General features: G+C 39.7%; 1 protein-coding gene across 1 annotated transcript in view; it reads left to right on the forward strand.

Moving 5' to 3' along the window:
- Positions 1 to 22,897, forward strand: part of sema3fa (sema domain, immunoglobulin domain (Ig), short basic domain, secreted, (semaphorin) 3Fa) — a 54,091-nt gene that overhangs the window by 13,291 nt on the left and 17,903 nt on the right. Inside the window, exons 3-5 of the mRNA XM_014984579.2 lie at positions 17,762 to 17,922; positions 18,013 to 18,075; positions 22,043 to 22,162. Of these exons, the coding sequence (XP_014840065.2) occupies positions 17,762 to 17,922; positions 18,013 to 18,075; positions 22,043 to 22,162 (344 nt within the window). The remainder of the gene's footprint in view (positions 1 to 17,761; positions 17,923 to 18,012; positions 18,076 to 22,042; positions 22,163 to 22,897) is intronic.

Genomic DNA, 22,897 nt, shown 5'->3' on the forward strand with positions numbered 1-22,897 from the left:
AACGCAACGCAAAGAAACGCACAACGCCGTATCATCCAGGAGACGCATGATCTGTGCATGTCTTGTAATAACTTGTCTCTTGAAGAATTACATTCCCTAACTTCAGCTAACAGCCGTGGCTGGAGGTAATAAAAGCAGACTTTTGAGGTCAGAACTCAGAGTGAGACAGAGCCTTTGGAGCAGAGAACCTCCTGAACTCATCTTGTCTTGGAAAGACAACACAGAAAAATTGAATCCGAGAGGAAGGGCAGCATGTGGTGGAAGATGTAGTTTCCAAACCTCGTTTGAGGGTTAGCACACTGAAAGATTCTTGGGACGGGACGGCCTCTCATTCCCGATCTTTGTTGGGGCTGCATTGACACTATGCCAAGATTTTCTCCATGCCTGCCCCGGTCACGCCCCTCTGCCTCAAAGCATTGTTTCACAGCTATGTTCTCAGGAACCTTCTCTAGGTGTCTCGCATGGTATGTTGGCAGTGCCGTCCGTGGTGTTTGTGCCATATGTTTGTGTCTGTGTTCCTGCATTTACAAATGAGAAATGGGAGTACGGGCCTCCTATGTTGCTGTTGTTATTGTTGTTGTTGATGTCTACGCCTCACTCATCCCTGTGAATGGACTGCATGGACTCAATAGGCAAGGAGGCGTTTGTGTGAGTCGAGTCCATCATTCATTTACTTCATTCGTGTCCCCAGGGAAGCGGAGGGGGAGTGGCGTACAATTCTGGCACAGCGTTAATGCTCTGGGCACCTCTGCCTTTCCTTTTCCTCTCTCCGCTCACGCTCTATCTATCTATCCCTTATCGTTTGGGTCTCTTTCCTTTTCTTCTCTTGACATAAATGGTAAAACAGTCATTGCTCTGATCTCGTGCTTTCACCTTCTGTTAGACATCACTTTGGCTGAAGCGGTGCTCCTCTGGATGTTGTGCTTTGCCACACTACGTTGATGGACGACCACAGACGGCCTTTCACCGAGCAGCACTTCCTGGCACAGATACGCACAGACAAACTTTTTCTATTCCACGTCTGACAAATCTGCTTTTAATGCGGTCGACTCAGCTGAGAGGAAATGTTGCATGCTTTCTGGCACTGAAGGATCTCCAACACATACACGGGCTTTGTTCAAACGTAATCACATTTAGAGAGAATGGGATGATTGCTATTCATTAGTCCATAGCCTGTGTCATTAACAAACAGGATCTGTGCACAGTGTGAAATTTACCTTTTCTCTGCTGTGGCTTGATTGTGCTGTTCTATGAAACCATCTGTGAAAGATTAATTAGTTACAAATCATTACAGCCATTCACACCACAAGAAAAAAAAAACCCTGAGAGAACCTTCATTTATCTCAGCTCCTGCACAATTTGATTAAATGTTTAGCTGAAGGGTTGGGTGATGTCTGGCATTATAAAAACCGCTGGTCAAAGTTGTAAAAAAATCCATCAGCGAAATGTGTGTGCATGTAGTGATTTCATTAAGTTTTAATATTACAACAAATTTGGAAAAATTATTTTACATGCTCTATCAAGTGTGTTTTCAACCTATGTGTACAACACAGAGTAAACTCTGGTGCCTACCTCAAGGAGTCATTTAGCAAGAGGCAGGGTACAGAACAGACAACCATGCATGCACACAGAGTGTTGCCGGTGTTAACTATTTCATTTTTCTTGGAGTCCCACTCCGAAACAAGGGAGAGGAAAAGGTGGCAATGTTTTTGACAATGCGTGGTATTTTGTCATTGTTTTTGTATTTTGCTAGTGAAAGTGTTAAACTCGCTGTCAGTGAGGCTGTCACTCCGGACAACCAAAGACCTCTTCAAATGATTTAAAAAGAAAACACTTTGCCAAACACTTTGTTTGGTTTTGCACAGTGTGAACCAGGCTTTAAACACTCACACTTACAGACCTGTGCTCACAACCTGCGGGGAAATATTCCACCTCCTTTTTCTTTGCACCAATACTTCTCTCTTTGTGGTACAGAAATATGTCCATAAAAGGAAAGTTTTCTTTGTGCTGGTTCTGCACGCTTTTTATAGAACACATTGCGACATCTGAAAATTGTCTAAGATGTGACTTTAGTTACTTTATTCTGTAGCTGCTCGTTCTTTTAGGAAGAAGTTTGGACAAAAAGTTCTACAGCTTGTGAAGATCATCAGGCAGTGGAAGAATAAAGTAGACGTCAAGAACTTTTTACCATTGTATACGTCTTGTTGGTGTCATGAATCATTCAATACCTGCACTCTTATATTTACGTGCATGTGTGTCTGTTAGCTTTGCAACAATTATTTTCCATGCAAAACCTGAAGACACTGGAATCAGATTTTTCTTTGCACTTTTAACTCTATGTTGACAGTGCTGGAAATGACTCGCACGTACGTTACATGATCATAACCAGATTGCCGGAAAAGCAACAGAAAATAAACATGGGAGACTGTGCATGAACCCAAAGAGAGAGAAAAACAAAACTGCCTGCATTTCAGATGAATGAAAACAGATTTAAAAAAATGAAAGGGAATGTGAAAGTACTTGGTGAGAGAAAACACTCATGGAGAAAAAGCTTCTTTCCATTTGTGGTGTGGAGCAATCTGCATTTGGGCTCCTTATCTGTGCAGGCCGGATAGCTGAGCGCTGATTTATAACAAGGTACGACAGCTGAAGATAAGAGGGCTCTTAGTCTCCGTGGATCTGTGAAATCACTGGCCTCCTTTAGCACCACATGTGAGAGCGGATGGAGGGTGACTGTCACGAATGTTGCTTCATTCAGGCTGATAAGACTCTAGCCATACTCTGACTTTTCTTATTGTTGGACCACAGTCGTCTCTTCCAGCTAATAATATTAGCGGCTACAAATATAATGTTTGCGTTCCAGATGTGGTAAGATATTACTCGTAAGCCTTTTGGAAGAATCAGTTCAAATTTTCTTCTGCAAATTCATCTCTAGATCAGCTTGAGCAGAACTTTCAACAAAAACAAACCAGAGAAACAGAAGCCGCCCTCCGACTCGTTGCATGCAGGGCTTTGTTTTCCCTGCGGATAAAGTCGGTTATCTCAACGAGGGGCGTCCCAGTAATTGCTTTGCAATAATCAACATGACGGGCTTCTGAGAACAACAGGCCTTGATGTGGTTTGTTTTACCTGTTTGATTTTTTTTTTTCTTTTGTCCATTACAGTTTTTCCAAATCTCCACTGAAATTTCACCCTGTCAATGTCAGAATCACATGGGTATAAATATGACTAAAACCAAACAACTATTCACATCTTCTCCTCAATAGACGTCGTCAGCACGGTGACCTTTATGGTCCCAAGTGAAAAAGAGGCCACAGGGGTCAGAGAGTAGGACGTCCCGGCTGTCTGTCAAGCACAAAAGGCTCCAAATTAACAAGCTGTGGTGGGTTAGAAGGTGCATCAGTCAGCATGAAGTTTTTAATAAAATATCACACATGACGACAGTAATATATAGGTTTGTACAGACTGCCACTTTAGGGTAGCTGCGGTTTAATTGCGGGGTATAGGTGAGTGAGTAGGGCCCACCTTTGGCAGATAGTTCACATTATCCATTAAAAGAGTAACAGCTGCCAGCAGGTTTTATCTTGACTGACATTTTTTTTTTTTCACTACACACATTCAACTTTTAGGAATGTAAGTGGTTGTCATCAACTTGTAATTACTCTGTGTGAAACAGAGATGGGGAGTCTGGAAGTTAGACTGGAGCTGCAAAAAGAAAGACTTCATGCTTTACTTTTACAAAGGGCATTTTCACACCTGAAAGTAATGTAGACTCAATTTTGTTCAACTGCAGACCAAAATATCAGTATTTGTTACATTTCCAGGTGGTGCAAATCCCTTTAACATTGAAACTGTGTCAAATGATCCAAACCCTTTAAAAAAAACTTGTTCCTCTCCCCTCATCTGTGGCGGCATAGTAGAACAACTGTAGGAAAAAAACACGATGACCTCCAAAGAAGACATGAGCGCAACTTCATTTCTTCAAAAAAATGTAAGCAAAAATGGAGTTGTATCAGATTTTAGCGTCTGTAGGATTTCTCTTTTGTCTTTGGTGAAAGACGACTAGTGCAACACTCACCCGTTTGTTTAGGGTGTATTTACCCAGAATGCCCTGCGATGCAGCATATTTCCTGCTTTTGTGGCGGTCTCTGATCTGCTTGCTGCCACATATGCATTCAAACCGGGCCAAAGTTCACTTCAGCCAAACCAAGACGTAGGATTTTAGGCAGACCAGAGTTTGCTTTTTGGTACGTGTCACAGTGTGATTACACATTCACACCTTTCCAAAAGAACCAGTGATATGGAAGCTAAGCGTCAAAAGCACATGCTAAAAGCATCAGATTAATTTAAGACTTGAAGAAAAGTGAGTTGTGAACTTCTCCGTGAAGAAAACAACTTTTTTTTTGTTTTTCCCAATAATTTGGGAAAAACAAAAACCCATCCTTGCAAATTTACCTTGCAAGTTGCTTGATTGGCCATTTTCCTCTTGTTTCATTCCTTTACACAGCTTTGTTAAAGAACACTCAAACATAAACATTTTATGTTTTGTTTTTTTCCCCCCCTAAATATATAAGAGATTAAGCTTTAACAAACAACATGCACTGTTTGATTTTCGTCTTCTTTCAAGCCGACCTCAAATGTAACTCGGTTTGACATTTTATGATCACTAAAATATGACTGTGCACGTTTACAGATGTTCCCACATCTAACTATTTCCATAACAATGTTCTCAATTGCTTTCCAAATGTCTGTATTTCATCTACTCCTCCTGGCTCTTCTGTTTCTTCTCCTCTTACCCCAACTCCCACTTATTCCCAGTACGACCGTGTCCATCCTAAAGGCACTTGGAAAGAAATAAATGCCCTTGACTCGGGGTCATCATTCCTCATGTCCTATTTATGCTAAGCAGACAGACAGGCAGACAGCAGATGCATAAAGTGACACAAACTCTCACTTATGCCCATTTAAGTTAGTCAAATGATTAATTTTTCCCACTTTCCTGACACATTTCCAATTGGTTTTCACAAAATATTTAAATTAAATCATCCGTTTTGTAAATGTTTGTGTGGATGTGAGGCTGAATTAAATACCTCTTATGCTACATATTCTCCAAAAACGCAAAACAAACACTGGTAGCTTAAAGTTGCAGTCGACAGATGTCACCGGCTGAATGAAGTTTGCTCCTTCGTGAGGCTGCACAGATGGCCATAAAACAGATTTTTGTGATCAAATGATATCTACAGAGAAGACAGCTGGACTGAGAACAGATTGAAGGACACACCGCCTCATGTGACCCCCTTCCTGGGAAAGTTTCTGGTGATACAGGATAGGCTGAACACGAAACTCTAGAAAGCACCATCACACATTTGCAAGGCGAGGCTTTTATCCAGGTCTTCACAAAAAGAAACAACATTTTTCCTGGAATACTTCCAGTAAGGCATGGGTCGTTAAAACATTCTCACAGTACGATAACTTTGAGTCAAACAGCCCAACTTTATGGCGTCAAGAAAATATTTATATTTTGTTTTAACTAAAACTGAAAAATTCATTATTCCTACTTTTGCTAAATTAATGTAACGTGTTATTATGGTCATAGTTTTGTCTATAGAATATTTTTGTTTATTTTACATGAACTTCATTTAACTCTATTTTAAAATAAACACCTGCAATATTTAGTCGTTGCTCAGATTTGCCATTCTGCTTTGCAATAAGAGTGAGAGTCTAACAAGCTACTTACTACTAATGGGTAAATCAGTCATTTTGTCATCCTGACGTTGACTGCTTAACAAAGATTTAACTTGCAGCTTACCAATTCTAGTTCTTAGCACAGAATTACATTAATTAGAGTAATTGTCTGTGCTCTTTTAGGTCACAATTACTGCCTGTGTTTCCCATGATCAGAGACATTTTAAACTGACACGTTTTCTTTTTTTGTCAGTGAGGTAAAATTGAAAGAATCTTCATTCAGTCAGCAGATCAGCACTTTGTAGCAACAGACAGAGGAGAAACAGAACCACATTACTCTGCATCATTCTCTTGCATCTAATTAAAAGGACTTTAAATCGAAAAGTTTAGGGGGTTATAGATTTCCTAAACTTTTATATCTCGATGGTGAATACCTCCAAGTAAAGATAGCGTCTGTATTATCTGAAATAACTTGTCAGAAACTGTGTTAGATTTTGTTTGAGAAACTTAAAAAAGATCCGCAGTTACTACTTTGCCGAGTTTGTTGCTGCAAAACAAAACAAAAAAAAAACTGAAGCACTTTTCTCTTCTGTGTGCAATTACGTACCCGATTCTCCTGGGATGTCAGAGCCGTATTGATTTGTTAGTTGTCCATTACACAGTAGGGTCGCTGATGAAATGGATTCCTGGAGAAAAGTTATGATTGATTTCTTTTTCAGACAAGGAATGTCTCAAGAGACAAATCTTGACCTTCTGGTAAGTGTCAATTAGCAATGTCCACTGGAGCAAACCTTGATATTTTATTGGATATCTGTAATATTGGTCAGCAGAAGGCAACATCTGTGCAGAGGTGTGCTACGTCCAACATAAAACATGATGACAATCTTAGTTTCACATGTTTTCTTAATAAAACTTGCCCTCTGGCTTTAACTTGTTTTCAGGTCATATCAGATTGATTTACAAGTCATGAGAGATTAATTAAATTAACTCCGAAAGTCTCATGGGATCTTGATAACGAACCGTTTTAAGACAGAAAAAAAAAACAGTCATTTCCAAAGAGGCATTTCAAACTGATTGACACCAGAACACGAGCTGCCAAGTATGAGATTATAATATTTATGAGCATATATTATATCAAACATAAAAGATTGTATGACTGTGAATTAAGAATTCAATGCCTGAATAGACATTGAAGTCGTCCTTTCAGCAAGTTTTCACATTAGGTCTTGTCACAAACACCACGGCCATGGATCTCACCACACTGTGCAACAACTAGGCGCACCATTGTGCAGTATTATCCGCCTGTCCCCTGCCTGTCATATGGCATTAGTGCGCAAGGTTCGGCTGGAGGTTCATGCTGACATGTACCTGGTTGGGGGGGCGACCCTACCATTGTGTGGCACTGACATGAGGTCAAGTGGGTGCATGCATCAGCGGGGCATGCAGTATTATGTCCACCGAAGAGAGGCAGATGGGCTTCTGACACACATTCATTTGGGTTTTGCAGACGATAAACTCACAAATGCTGATGACTCTGGAGCTTAACTAGTTGCTCTGTATTCCTGCTGAGAGTCAGAGTGAAAACCGTCGCCTGACGATGCAGTGCGATGGCTACCAGAGTTCACCTAATGCTAAAATGACCTTTATGCATTTAAATTAACTCCTGTTTATAATGAAACTTTGCATGTTTTTTTTTTTTTTTTAAGGAAAGTCATAATTCCTCTCTGCCTTGCAACTCTTTGAGATATTAAGTTGTATAGGTTTAGGTTGGATTGTGCAGTTTATCAACTTTGTATTGCAACTTTCATTTCTACTCCAATCACAAAAGCAGTATCATCGACAAAAACAAAATATGTCATTGCAGTCATTTTGACAACATTCTGCATTGCCAGTATTCTTTCATTTTAAGTCAATTATATGTAACTTGTGTTCCAAAATTGACCCTATGGTTCTGTCATCAAGTAATGCAAACAATAACTTTAAAAAAAGGAAATCTTCATGGATGAGTACATTCTGAGTTTTGGCATTCATTTTTTATGTAACTCTCAGTGGGACAACAGAGGTAAACAATGGCTGCAGATGAAAAGCCTGTAACTTGTCAAAAAATTAGTTGTTGCTTTTCTTGAATATTTTATTTTAAATGTTTCCCAGACGTCAGAATATTTGCATAAATCATGTCCTGTTTAGAAGTGACACTTGTCAACCTTATTCTGTTCAAGCAAGAGTTAAATGCTCTCTGCGAGTGAAGTATTAATCTGTTAGCCGGAGCAAAACTGGTGCAGTGAATTCTCCCCATCTCCTATTTCCACCTGTAAAATGCATGGTGTCAAAGAAAAGAGAGAAGGAATCAACCAAAAAATGGGGCGTTTGTCAGCTCTATGAACTGGTATGCAGACAGTGGCTGGTGGATGCTGGCAGGACCAGACAAGCCAAAGCAAACAAAAGGTGTCAGAGGAAGGCTCTAGATAAGCAGAAATAGAATTAGAAAAGTTTGATTTAAGATGGATGTAGATTCTGTAAATGTAGGTAGATGTGCGTGCATGACAACATCTTTAAGGAATTCCCACTCGATGCTGATTTCTGCTGGAAATTCTCAAACTGCAAGACAGAGCGATCATAACTGAGATATATATATATATATATATATATATATATATATATATATATATATATATATATATATATATATCTCCAAAGCTCATCTGAGTGAATGTCTTATTGAAATGATTTAATGGAATAAAATGTTCTGTTCTGGCTTTAGGTCAATATAACATGAGTTAGTTTTTCAAAATATATCTAAATCTGTCGTGCTTTGATGATCTGGTTCAGCTGGTTTTTCTTAATCTCATTAACTCCAAGTCTCACTACATTTATCATCTCTATAACAGACAACTACATAGTCTACAACCTGATCCAGGAATAAAAATCTCAAAACTGTACAATTTGAAAATATCGCTATATTGTTGGAAAACATTAAATTCATCCACCAAATTTCAGAGAGCTCAGAAAAAGGTATAACTTCAGATTAACAATAACTCCTCCTCTTACGGAGTCTGTATCTAAACTTCATTTATTGGGTATAATTTGGAAGTTACTGTAACTAGCTAATAGCTGACTGCTAACAACATTGCCTTACAGTCTCTGGTAAATTAAAGTCCAGTGCTTTGAGTTTCCCTAATTTGTCAGATAGTTATTAGCAAAAATAATCAGAATGCAATTCAAACAATTGGTTTCAGTTTGTTTGGAGCATCCTGAGGTGAGTGAATCTTGTATTCACACATAAAGAGCGTTGACATGAAACTACAAAAAAGTTATTGAATAATTGGATAATCAATATTGGATAATCATTACTTGAGTAGCCTGAATTCTGTGGCAGTGGCTCAATGTATAGTTTCAAACCTATCATTCTTTCTTTGCTTGGTCTTTTATACAAAGGCCAGGAGTAACGAGATGCACAAAGGTTATCTTGTGTGTATCTGAGAAAAAACTTTAAAAGTTACAATTTTTTAACTCCCAACTTCCATAAAAACATTTCGGTGGTAAGAAACGGCGGTAGGAATGAACATCGGCCTCTCCTGACCTCCCGACAACCCTGACCTCTTTCCTCTGCGTGACATTTGAACAATGTCACACCAGTTTTTTTGTTACTCCTAAGGGACGCGAGTCTGCAAGCTGCTCAACGTTTATGGCACTGAGATGTGAAACGTTTGAGAGAATTAGCAGAAACAACTGCTGCTGTTGTTTTCCTTCGGAGGACAGTCCGCCCTCCCACCAAGCTCAGAGCTGTGTGCCTTCTCCCCATCTGGGAAAATATTTCCCAGAGAATCCAAACTCATGTTCACAGGTTTCAGTTTCATCATTTCTTTTTTTTTTTCAAAACCCCCTTCCAAAACTTAATAAAGCGTCTTACAAAATGCCTGCAACATTCATCTGTTCTACTAACTATTTGGCAATGCGTTTGCTTGACAATTACTTTGTTTCCCTTAATTTTTAGGGTTAACCTCAACTCTGCAATAATTTCTCATTTTGTTACCTAAGCTGGCAGCTGAGATCCTAATCAGGGTTTATGCGTATTTGGGCAGACAATCAGGGTTTCTTTGTGTCCTCATTCTGAGTCATGATTAGTACTTAGTAGTCTCTGTGTGCCTTTGTGAGCTTTGTTGCTCTCAGCAGCAGTAAAGGGGGATTTCAGTCTTCTCTCTCTGCATCTTGGCTGTACATTGGTGCTTTCTTCGAGTTTGACTCAGAGTTTCCATGGCTCTCTCTGCTGCCTGATTTGATAAATGAAAGTTCTTAGGCTTGCTGTCAGGCTCCTCTACCCTCGGGACTCCTTCCTCCATTCTCACTTCTCTACGACAACATTTGCTGTTGCGGGTGAAAAATGACCGCAGGGAATAGAGTAGATTGTCAAAGTCGGTCTGCAGAGTGGAACACCCAGAGAGGGCGGAGGTGCCCGCTGTCCCCAGCAGACTCCGAATCAACACTTGCTGCTAATGGTCTCTCTAAATTTACCTACTAATTACCCCGGCTTATTGCCCCCAGCAAGCAGCACTCTGGCTATGACCTTGAGTCAAAGGGAGGCAAAAATGTTTTGAAAAGTGGGCTTTTTGTTCAGATCAGATTCGCCTCAAATCAAGAGGAAGGGAACGGGTCAGTCAACGATTTCACCGTTTCTGATCAAATCAAGATTCTGCAGAGGTCTATAAATAGGAATGAGGAGATTCTTTTGAGAAAACAGACTACATCTGGCTCTGTGTTGGCGCAGCTGACACAGAGAGAGTATTTGCTCTAAGTGCCAGGTCAGAGGTCAGCCGGGGAGAGGAGGATTTTTCACTCATTCATGCCACGTCGTCTCATTATTCAGCCCGTTCCATAATCCCTCTAACCTGTGTTGTCACCACTGACCGCTGCCGCTGCCCGGAGTGACCCACTGCAAGCGACGGCTCAGCTACACAAACAAACAGGGCTTCATCATCATCATTACAGCTCAACTTGCAGTATCAGCACAACTGACGGCCCACCTTTACTCGCACGTGTAAACATTTGTGCACGCAACAGCCAGCCGCAGATCCGGGAGAGCTGCTGGGAAAATTGCTGTAACCAAAACATGGAAACAAACAATCCCGAATTTCATGTTCTTTTTAAAAAATGGCTTGTTGGACGAAAAGAAAATCTGGAAAATTAAATGAAAAAGAAATTCAGATGTTTTTTTTTTATTATTATTATTCGACAGAGGAATTAGATTTGTTCTGGAAGATCTCATTTCACAGTTCTGTATGTAAATGAGACATTAAACTTTGTTTTACTACGATGAGACCAAACTGAGCTCTGGACTGGGAAATGCATCCAACAGATCTTGTGGCTGAATTACCAATTTCCAATATTTTCTTTAGGAAGTATAATTATGTTTGTCCTTTCACGAGAAACTAATAACTTGTATTAAGAGTAGAGGCAGTCACTTTGTAACCTAGTTTTACTCATATTTTAAAGGGGATACAGAAAACCTCACTGATGCAAAAAGTGGCTAAGTTTGAATACCATACTCTCCTGAAGTAATCCAGTCTGATGGTGCCCTCCCAGGTCACTTGAGTAGAGAAGCCATGATGAGTTTTCACTTCAGACCCTTCTTGTCCTTTAACCTTTCACCTGCAGCCACCACAAGCTGTTAAAGACAGCTGTCCGTAGAGAAAAATCAGTCTCATCCACACCGATTTCTGTTTACATGTTAAGATACGTCCAAGTGAGTAGATAAAGGTGAAAAGTAGAAATGCATAGTGCTTCTCCTTTTAATAACTTTAGTTTGCAGAGATGTTTTAAAACACGAAGTTACTGGTGGCTCAGAGGCAGAGTAGAGAAACTGTATGACCTTTGCTGTCAGCTTTGAACCAGAGATCTTCCCCCTTGTGCTTTAATTAACCTCCTCCGTCATGTGAGACAGCAGAAATAGATTTGTTGTAATCTCTCATTTCCACTCAGGATGAGAAGGCGCTACTTAAATCAATCTCTCTATGCTTTTGATTCATGCAAAGCGAGGACCTGTGTCTTCTGATTTGATATGAGGCTCAGGAAGCTTTTGGTTTAATTCCACCGAGCGCACGCAGACACGTATAAACACACAGTATCAGTGGCAGACGAGTGTGAAGAGCTTCTGAGTGACAGCCCCCAGAAGCCTGGAGATAAGACGTTATCCGGTGCCAATTATTTCTCCTTGACAGGCGCAGGTAAGCGGTAATCAGCTCCAGCGACATGTGTTCTGAGTCAATAGTCCTGACTCTGTTTGGTGCAGGGAGGCTGATTATTAGGTGCTGAACTGAGGCAAATACAAAAGACAAACACCGTGACAGGCTGAGGCCGATAAGGCTTCCCACTGCTGTTCAGCCGCTGATATCTGCAGTGACCTCTACTTCCTGTGTTTAAACAAAGATACGCTGGTCTTACAGGATTAATTCACCATTCTGTTTATCACTAATAACAGAGAAGCTTCAAATCCACAGCACGCTGCACTTACCCATCAAAAAAAGTTTCGCTTATCTCTCCAAACTGCTTTTTTCACAGAGTCAAATTAGCAGGTTTTTAGCAGGACTGTGGAGAACTTGACTGGTTGTTGAGGAGGTGATTCAGTCATTTGGTTCAGGTCTGTTGGATCAGGGACACGTCTAGAAGTTGCAGGATTCTTGAGGACTGGAGTTGCAGACCACTGCTGGGAGGTCATTTCTCCTACATTTTCGGATCATATTAAAAGTTGTGATCTCCAACAAGTCGTAAACTCTCAACGTAAAACTTGTTGAAACGTTTTGATCCTTGCTGTGAATGTAAATGTTAAAATGGTTGCCGAATCTTTTTTTTGATTGCAGCCACAAATACCCTGAGTATTCATCAACTCTAACCATCTCTGTGAGCTTTCCAAGACATGGATTACGTGATCAACGGAGCTCAAGTTTGACTCTTTCAGTTTAAATGGTATTCTGCTATTACAACATCACAAAGGTTTTCCAGACTGTCTCAATGAATTTAATTACTTAAAGCGACACATCCTTGCACGCTTGGCTGCAGACGGGCTTCAGCAAGGTGGGGCCACACCTCTATTTTAAGCAAAAGTGAACGTGAGCAAGCTTAGGGAATTCAGACAACAGTCCATGGGTGCCTGGGCAGGTATGTGGGATTTTCTGCTCTGTGCACCCTAAAACCTCCTCCTTTTTCTTTTACTCCACAGACAAACTGCTGCTAAGAAAGGGACTTGGATTACAGAGGCTTAAAAAGGGGGGTGGTGGAGGTTTCTGGGTGGTGCATCCTCCTTGATCTTGCAGATGCAAAGAAAGGTCCACTTTCTAGGGTTACCAAGAAAGCTTCTCTTATTTTACACAAAATTTGACACAAGTAGTCAATCATTTGGATTCATTGGCACCAATAAATAGAGGAAAAATGTGACAATACCGCAGATGGATGTTCAGTTTGTTAGCAGGCATTTTTAACAACAAAAATCTAAGGACATTTTAGGACACGAAGAACAATTTTCCATGTCTCTCTCTGTGTCTGGTAGTCATTACTAAGGCCTTGTGAGAAAGCGGGATGATGAACACCAGATCCTGACATTTGTCCCCCATCAATCGCCGAACCTACCAGCTGGTTGTAAATTCAGCCGCTTAACGTCATGTCAAGGCTTTGGTTTGTTTCACAGCATTTCTCTTGTCCTGATAGGGCTTGTTTTGCTGACCCATAACACGCAGGAATGCTTTTTTTAGCGATTGAGTTTCTGTTGACGGTAAAGTGTGTGCACACTTCGAGGCTGATCGCTATCATACTGTACTCCTTATCTAGCCGAGCTGTTCGAGTTCAAAGGAAATGTGTTTTAGCATGCTTGTGTACAAATTCTTCATCCAGGGTAAATTGTTGTCATTTTAACAAAACCAATTAAAATGTCAGAGTGAAAGGAGTGGCTAGTGCTAAAAAATAATTTTACTAAATCTCCTAATTTATACTTGAATTATTTAAGATGAACAAAATGTCAAGGAACTTTTACTTGGTAGTTTGTTAATTTTAGCTTCTGGGCACCAGTCTGGATGCAGCGCTATAGTTTGACAGGCAGCTGAGTGAGGAAGATGCTAAGGAAGGTAAAGAACAAATCGCTTAGGCTCAATGTTGGGGAACTACTGCAAGTAGTGCAATTACAAACCATTGGATGTGAAACTCTTCGCATACCAAGTGGTTGTTAGGGAGACAAACCAACTAAAAGCCTGTTTCATACATTGAATATATGTAGAGTTGCTACTGAAACTTTGTCGCAGTGTACTTTGGTGAGCAGAGACTAAGATTAAGATTTTCTGTCGCAAACTGTCCAGGGACGTCTAGAAAAAATTTAAAATGTGTGCAAAATCACTTTGTGCATATTTTTATTTATGGTGGAGCATCCATAGCACTATGTATCAATTTTAGTCTTTTTTTTGTTTACCTCTACTGAACAAATGTACCCAAATTGATGGCTAACATTTTCTAAGGTTTTACTGTTTGAAAATGTAGTACAGCACTAAAATATACATTTATTTCAAGGATTTTTTTTGTTTCTATAAATGTGAAATGAGCTCCATGTATAAATTTATATGACACTACCACTAACTGATGTGGATTGTTTTCAGGGATCATACTGCTGCAGCTTGGACTCTGTCTCACTCATTGCAAACCACAACGTCGCAATTAGTTAAATTTTTAATAAAGCTGAAGAACAGGACTGCATGATAAAAACATGCGCCGGTGATGGAGATGCGTTAACTATTCATTTCGTATGCTAGCCTGCATTTGCCTTTAATTTAGTTAGTAGAAATGTCCCAGACTTGCATGAAAAGATGGTGTTTTCTTTTGCTTTTAGAGAAAACATTTGCTCTATCATCTTTATCAGCTGTATGATTTGAAAAATAAACTGAGTAATGTGTCAGGAGGGTGACTGTTAAATAAAGAAAAAAACTTTTTCACAGTTAGTTATGCTTTGATAATTATTTTGAACGTTTCAATTTGTTTGACAGGATTAAACTTAATTTTCCAGATGGAAAACTGACTTCAATTAGGAGGCCTTAAAGTTGGTTCCCCTTAACGGTTAATAAGTTGTGACGACTGTTTATTCGTAACTCAGGGAATTATCCGTCAGTCTGCTTGTCAGGTTTTGTTTGCAGTGGCCCGAGTGTCCTTCCGACTTGTAGCAGCCAATTTTTGTCCTCTTACTCTTGAGTGGGAATAAAGGTCCACAGGTGATAAATATGAAATATCATTTGATGGCATCTGCAGTCCTTAAAGCCCAAGTACAATTCAGGAAAAGTGTGGTTCCTTAGAATATGACAAAAGGTTTCTAGAAAATTATTTCTCCTTATCCTTAAGGTATATTTCCTTTTTTTTTTTTTTTTTTACATCAGATTCAGATAAGTATATATTTCACAAGATCCATGTAGAATATAATTAGATTGCTTGAAATATAGACTGGAGATTAGGGATGTAATCCATATCAATTAAAGGTGGAGTTTCCTATGGCTTTGGTGGATTTTAATAATAGCAGTGTTGTAACCAAGTTATTAAATTTAATCAGATAAAATCAGAGACATGAGTACTAACCGTTCTGAAGAAAAGAAAGGGTTGGAAAAATAAATGCACAGACCTTTGAGTTCTGTTAAATACTTGACATAATTCTAAAACTACATGCAAATTTTTTCCTTGATGATAGGATTACTTTTAAAATAATCTCCAGCAGAAAGAACACCAAAAATCTGAAGAAAATTTGGATAATCACTTTCTCATTGGAAAATTTTACTGTCTTTATGTACTCAGAAAAGTGTTTCAACCCTAAACATTTCCTCTCCTTGTTTTATCGTCTATAAACGATTAGATCATCTCAAAAGTTTCATATCAGAAAAAGATATCCTGGGTAAATTCATGTTGCCATTTTCAAAACTATTATCCACAAATGAGCAAAACATGGAACAGTTGGCAACTCTACCAACATTTCTCCAACAGTGCATTATGTACATCTAAAGTACAGCAGGCCTCACTTGCCTCAAATGTTCATGGCTCAACAACAAGAAAGACACCAGGAAAAGGCGGCATTTATGGGATCGCTTCAAGGTGAAAACCACTGCTGACTAAGAACAACACAAGACTTGTTTGCTCAAAAAATAAAGTGTACTGTCTTTGAGTTGTCAAACTGAGGAATCCTCCAATACAGATTGATCATATTAACTCACCAAATAGAAATAAGCCACATTTCCTCCTCAGTAAAAAAAACTCTGGGTGGTAAAAGCAGTTCAAGACTCAAGCAATTTTTCACATTTTTTTATCTTGGTTATTACAAAAGTGCATTTTGTGTTTACTCAGATTACATTTATCTACTAAAATGTGCATGATGTCGTGAAACAAGACTAGTTCTGTAAATCTGCCGTCCACCATTTGAAATACCCCGTATTTTTTAATACGGAGGGTTGTGAGTTTGTGCAGCTATATGTTTAAACACAGTGGTAAAGTCTGTTCACACCGGCTGGTTCTTTAGTGCTTTGCAGGGAAACTGGGAGCTCAAATATATAAACCTGAGATGCTACTAAATAAATCCTGGAAGCTCTTGCTTTACTACCCCCATATACTATTGCTTAACAGATACATTCAGAGTTAATTGTGGCACATTATTCTTTTATTTAGAATGTAAAGCAACAGGAACAGGAAAGCAAACAGCTGCAGCACAGCCAGATGAGAGATGAATCTATAAACAGCCATTCTGGATTACTTTAGGCAACATTTCCTGGAATCCCTCGTGCAAACACTCTCAAAATCCCAACTTCAGCAAGTAATCTTCTTATTCTTACAGCCGAATTTTTAAATCCTGATGTCACCACATCCCCGCAGTGCGCTGCTGCACTGCAAGTTTACAAGTGTGCATTTGTGGGAGTGGAGACCAATATATTAGCATGTTTTTAGAAGCAGCTTGTGAAAACTCCCAAGGGTGACAGCCATATCCGTTGCCTTTTTTTCTCCTTTTTTTAACTACCTGCATGTCGGAAAGCTGCACTGTGACGACAGCCTGTTGGTGTCTGATGGGGCTCAGCACATCAGCAGCTGGGAGTGTTTTTTTTTTTTTTTTCTGGGAGGATTCGTGTGGCTGTGTTTCATCATTTCACTTGCTGGTGGAGAACTTGAGGTGTTCCTTCTGCTCAGTGTGTGACCTTCCCTCTGCTCAGGGAGGGTTTCTTCTAGCTGTTCTTGCGAACCTTTTTTATTATCAGTGACTGTCAGACCTTGATTCACAGAGGCATATGTCTGCACCTAATCAAGCAGAACTGGAATGTGCTCTTTAAGTTTTCTTCCTTCTCGTCCAGCTTATTTTTCATTTAAAAAGTAGGTAGAAAAGACGCACTTAGTTTTGTTTGCACTTTTCTAAGGACGAAATTAGACGCCGACAAATTTTCGTAGAAAATACAGCTGCCTATTAAAATCCTTCTTATAGCTTTTCTGTTTTCACTGACTTTATTTTCTTTTTTAACTTATCCGTTTCTTTTTTTATGTCTTCTAACACAAATTATTTTTCACGATTGAATGACGTTCCCAGAGGAACCAGCTGTGATAACGTAATAACCACAATAACTCAAGATTCAGAACAAGCAATTAAAAATCAAAGCTCCGAAGCTCTAAATAAAAGGTCAAAGCTCAGACGTCCAGACCTTGAACTTTATTAAATATCTGACCTTTAATAATTTAAGATGCGCCGTGTGACTTCTTGCAGTTGTCGTAGCTCATTGGCTGCTCCAACTCTTTCAGACTCTGCAGAGTCAATTACTAGTCTTCTTTTCTTTGTCAAGCCTGTCAATAACTAGATTTATTCCATCCATAACCGCATTAAAGCAGGATGTGATTGGGGGAGGGGAAGACCAAACGGATCCTGTAAATTCATTTACGAGTGTCTGATGGTAGCATCTGAATCATTAGCATACTTAAATCCCATTAACTTTCCCTCACCCAGGACTCCGTCTGTGGTTTGTACATTCTTGGCGTATTGTTGTTATTTTAATCACAGGCACAGCTAAAACAGAATCCTCTGCTATTTTTACAGAGTTGAAGTCCACTGGTACTGCTCATCACTTCTCCTTCCTGCTCAACTCAACCGACTATCGGATACTGCGCATGGACGAGGACCACGATCGCATGTATGTGGGAAGCAAAGATTACATTCTTTCTCTGGATCTGCACGACATCAACAAGGAGCCGCTCATTGTAAGAAATGTTCCTGAGGCACAGATAAAGTGGGAGGGAGCAGCATGCGTCTGCAGCTTAACTACTCTTGGATTTTTCTTTCCCTGTCAGATCCACTGGCCCGTTGCGTCCCAGAGGAAGACTGAGTGCATCTTGTCGGGGAAAGACACAAATGTGAGTAACTTAATTGAGTTAGAACTCACCAAACTCTAAAATTATGTTTCAACTTGGATAGGAATGCATTTATTTTAGTTTTATTCATTTAAGAACTGAACAAAAAAGGTTAATTTGCTCTTTTTTGAAGACAGCAGAAAAGCCAGGGATAAAGTCATAGAGAAGTTTAGAACAGGGTTGGGATATAAAAACAACTTTCTAAAATTTTAAGCATCTTATGAAGCTCTGGTATGGCAGAATCCATAGTAACTCTGCTATGGATTAGTCCTATTTGTCAATAGGACAAATCTGGCAAACTATTGTTTAAGAATCACAAGAAATGCAACTTTTTAGCCTATATGCAAAGCTGTGGTGTAAAACTACCAAAATACATCATCCTAAACAACCTGTCGCCAAGCTATGGTGCTGGCAGTATCATGCTGTGGGAATGTTTTTCTTCAACACAGAGTTAGAGGTGATTGTAAGTTGAATACAGGGCAACCCTGTAAGAAAACTCCATCTGCAAAAGACTTGAAACTGGGATTGAGGTTCACCTTTCAACCAGGTCAAACGCTTACTTTATTTTTTAGAGAGGCCCAGTTAAAGTAATACCAGCATTCGGCTGATCACAATACTTGAAAATAGATGTTCACATATATTCTCCATGTGGCTAAGATTGAGCTTTTTAGCAAAGTAAAATGGGCAAAAATGTATCTACATGAGCAACGCTGGTGAAGTTTGATAGACTCTCACTTGTAAATGAAGTCAAAGCTCCTTAAACAAAGTATTGACTTTGAGGAACCTGAATATGAATCCATGTTTCGCTCTGTTCAGGTTTTATTGTACAAATTCTGATAACCATTTATAATTTGTAACATAAAGGGTGTAAAAAATGTTATTAACATTAAGGCTTTTACAAGGCTCTTACTCTCAGAAATAGAGGGGAAATGTGTATTATTTTTCTTTCTTTTAAATAATCCTCTTTATAGCAGCTAATAAAATTTAAAGGGTTTTTTGTTAATTTTATTATTTTATTTTTTTATTATTTTTCTTTCTTTTAAATAATCCTCTTTATAGCAGCTAATAAAATTTAAAGGGTTTTTTGTTAATTTTATTATTTTATTTTTTTTTATTCTCATCTGCCGTTTTAAAAGCACCACTCGGGTCATTAGGGGACATTTTTTTAAGCCCTTCCCAGCGTGCTCCTCTCTATGGCGCTCTTATTTACCGGCTTTGCATCCCTGATTGCTGATTGTGTACAGCTGCCACCAATTAAGCTCTTCCAGAGACTCTAAACCTGCAACATTTTGCCTTCTTCATTCCGACCTGAAAGCATTTCTGCATGTTTTCTCCTACATCTCTCGTTGACGTTTTAATGTCATTTGTTCCTCCATTTTCTCGCTGTGCAGTAATTATTTTATCCTATGTTGTCCAGACGAGCAGACAAAATGAACCGGCCAACGGAGGCGACAGTCCCGTCTGAAGTGTTAATAAGACTCAGACATTCAGACGCAGCCACCGCCTGCGCAGCCCCCACAAGAGACGGAGGAAATCCGTACAAAGAAATCCCAGATCCATCTCTTTTGATTTGGTTCACACATTGCGCCACCCCGCATCCTGAAGCACACACATTCATGTTTTATCAGCGGTTAGTTTAAGGGTGTTGCACAAGCACAGAGCGACGTACGACGAGGTTTGTACTAAGCTGCTTTTCACCCAACTGCTGTGTGCGCTTGTCGTTTGCTGATTCTTGTTGCTAACCTGCATATCTGTGCACAAAAGCAGATCTTTGTTTATGGCTGGCCCTCAGCAGATGACGGATGACGATTCGAGAACAATTCAGGGCAGGACATGGCGAGGTCAAAGGCAATAAGTCCCGCTGCGCTCGCTGTGGGGAGAGCACAGCCCAGCAGGGAATATTGTTGCACGCAGGCCAACATGTGGAAACACACAGAAGCCCAGCCTTTGAAACGTCTGACTCGTGCATCTGTCATTTGGAGACTATCTGCCAAAATAGCTCATCCCACTTAGCGATTCTACAATTTATTTTTGGTTTACTTTGCGCATCCTTTTTTTTTTTCCATCACCAGCTGTCGCCACTGGAAAACACGATGGACAAATCTGAACATATCTCTTCATTTCAGTGACGGGAGCTGCAAGTTGTTGGCTGAAGCCAGGGAGGTAGACAGCTGGTCAGCCAAGAAGAATAGAGCTGCGCTCATCAGTAGCAGCAGCAGCAGCTCTTTGTCTTCACTACTGATATTTAAAAGAAAAAGAAAAACGTACAAATATCTGAGAAAAATACCCTAACATCATAAACATTTTACATGTAAGGCCACTATTTTTCTCTATGTGGTCGAAGCATGATGTTTTTCATTTGTCAAGTTTGAATTGTGCTTAACCTCAGTAATTTCAGGAAAATGCTCTTGACATCCCACAGGCACTGATTTTCCATGGTCTGCCTGCTTATACAATGTTTGGAAACATTTTAGCTCTTGCATTGTGGTCTGATATGAAGGAGCCAGAGCAGCTAAATGGAAGCCAGCCAACACAAAAAGTAGATTCAGCTTCTCACGATCATTCATGAAACTTTTTGTTTTCAGTAAAAAAAAAAAAAAAAAAAGGAAAGAAAAACATCCCAATGTGTGTGTGTGTGCTCTACCACATGACTCGGTGGTAGAGCAGCAGCATCACATACAAAGACTACAGTCCTAAACACAGTTTTCTGTGGTTCGACTCCCGGCTCCGGACCATTTGCTGCATCTCATCCCCTTCTTCCTGTCCGTCCGTTGCATAAAGGCAACTTGTACCACAAAACCTTTCAAAACTCCCAATTTGAAAAGAAGAAGTGGACCTGAAAATGATTTCGATGCACAATGGAGTCTGTGGGGAAAAAAAAAAATTGTATGCTCAGTGGGTGGAGAGGTTGTCTTGCAATCATAAGGTTGTAGGTTTGATTCCTGTTAGTGTCTCCCTTGACAAGTCACTTATCAATCTGCATGTTAATGTAGAAATGTATGTGTGACTGGATGAATGTGGCTAAGGTGCTTCAAGTGTAGTGCTTTTATAGTATGACTATAAAAGCACTACATTAATTTAGCTTATTAATTTTTACGCCGTAATTTGGAATAAAATCAGTATTAAGTAGCTGCAAGCAAGCACCATGATGCCCCAACTCAACAAAAAACAAAACAAATTAATACTTTTTGTAGATTGGAAAATAAAGAAAAATTAAAAGAAACAGACAAAATGTATATTTTTTGTAGAAAATATATGAAAATTAATCAGTTTTTGAGAGTTCTAAATAAATTATTTCATTACCAACACCAGATGTATTTCTCTTTTCTTCTCATGACAGATTTTCCACAAAAATGTGCTGTTTTAATTATGTTAATTTTCCTAAAATGATCAAAGATATGAAAAATGTATTGATTTTTGTATTACCTTATTTATTTATTTGATAGGTTATGTTGTCTTGTTTTGTCCTGATTGTGATCCTTTTTTTTTTCTTTTTAAAAAAAACATATTTTAGCATGTGGTGAATTGTGACATTTGTGATTAGTGGAGGATTGTTCATTAAATCACCTTGTTAAGGCAACACAAAGCAGAGACTGTGACAGCAGATGGGGATTATAATGCAGATCAGTCTTGGTCGCAGAAAGGATTTTTATCTGAATTGCCATCTTAACTATGCTTTTGGTCACTTTTATGGTCACTTTTTTCTTTCGCAGTCCAAACTTTTTACCTAATCCAAGAGACCAAGATCTACAGCAGACAGATTTGCTGAAAAATAAAAAGATGTCCTATAAAATATGCCAACAAAGACCAAACAAATAGACTGGTTTTTATCCACGAATGGAATCTATAAAGCGAAGCAGTCTGGGGAATTAAATATTATGTAACAGTTTTTTTTTTTATATATTTCATGTTTTAGCTTTTTTTTAAGACCTAATCCTAATCTTGTTGATTTTGTTTTGCCCTTCCTCAGGGGGAATGCGGGAACTTCATCCGTCTGATCGAGCCGTGGAACCGGACCCACCTGTATGTGTGTGGAACAGGAGCATATAATCCCATCTGCACATACGTGGATCGAGGACGTAGATCCCAGGTAACCAAAAGATGCATCCACCCCTAGAGACGTTTTGACCTTTGCGCCCTCGTTTTTAAAAGAGCCCTATCAGTCGATCAATCTGAGGTCAGAGTTTCCCCGTTTAACCCCTCTGCCCATCAGTTTCTCGGGTTCTGCTTCTCTTCCATTATTTTCCTCCTCTTAGCTTTCATTGATTTTCCCCCTTCCACAAGCTCCTGGCTGGCCCTGTCCACATTCCCATTATCATTCCAAAATTGGTCTTGGTGCGATTTCTAACTCCTGCCGTTTGAAGCCTCTTTCCCCTGGGAATGTTGTGGTGTCACTTTATCTAGAAAATCCCCCCCTCGCTGGGGGTCCGATGTCTCACCTGTTTACACACAGCAGTGCCTGTGGCCTGTCTTTCTTTCTGTCTGGGTGAGAGCCTCTGAAAAGCCATCATTACTGATGGAGCTTCTCATCCATCATCAGGCTTGTAGATTCCCCCCCCACCACCACCCTCAGCCCTACCCCCACCTCCATGGACGCCCATGCAGAGCTGCAGCAGCTGCTGGCCGCGTTATAATCGGCACACTTACATTCATCCGCCGCTGTTTAGTCTCCCTGTTCATTTGGAGGCTTCAGGTTTCGATGGAAAGGTCAGTCTGCCTCTTGTCATTCTGCTTCCCCCCTGAGGTCCGAACATTGCGCTGCTTCACACTTTAAGGATTTTCCTCTGCAGGAGTAGATGTAAACATAAACGCATATCCTTCTTTG

The sequence above is a fragment of the Poecilia mexicana genome, unplaced genomic scaffold, assembly GCF_051168715.1.
Source record: "Poecilia mexicana isolate PSO_F unplaced genomic scaffold, ASM5116871v1 scaffold_5, whole genome shotgun sequence".
Lineage (NCBI taxonomy): Eukaryota > Metazoa > Chordata > Actinopteri > Cyprinodontiformes > Poeciliidae > Poecilia > Poecilia mexicana.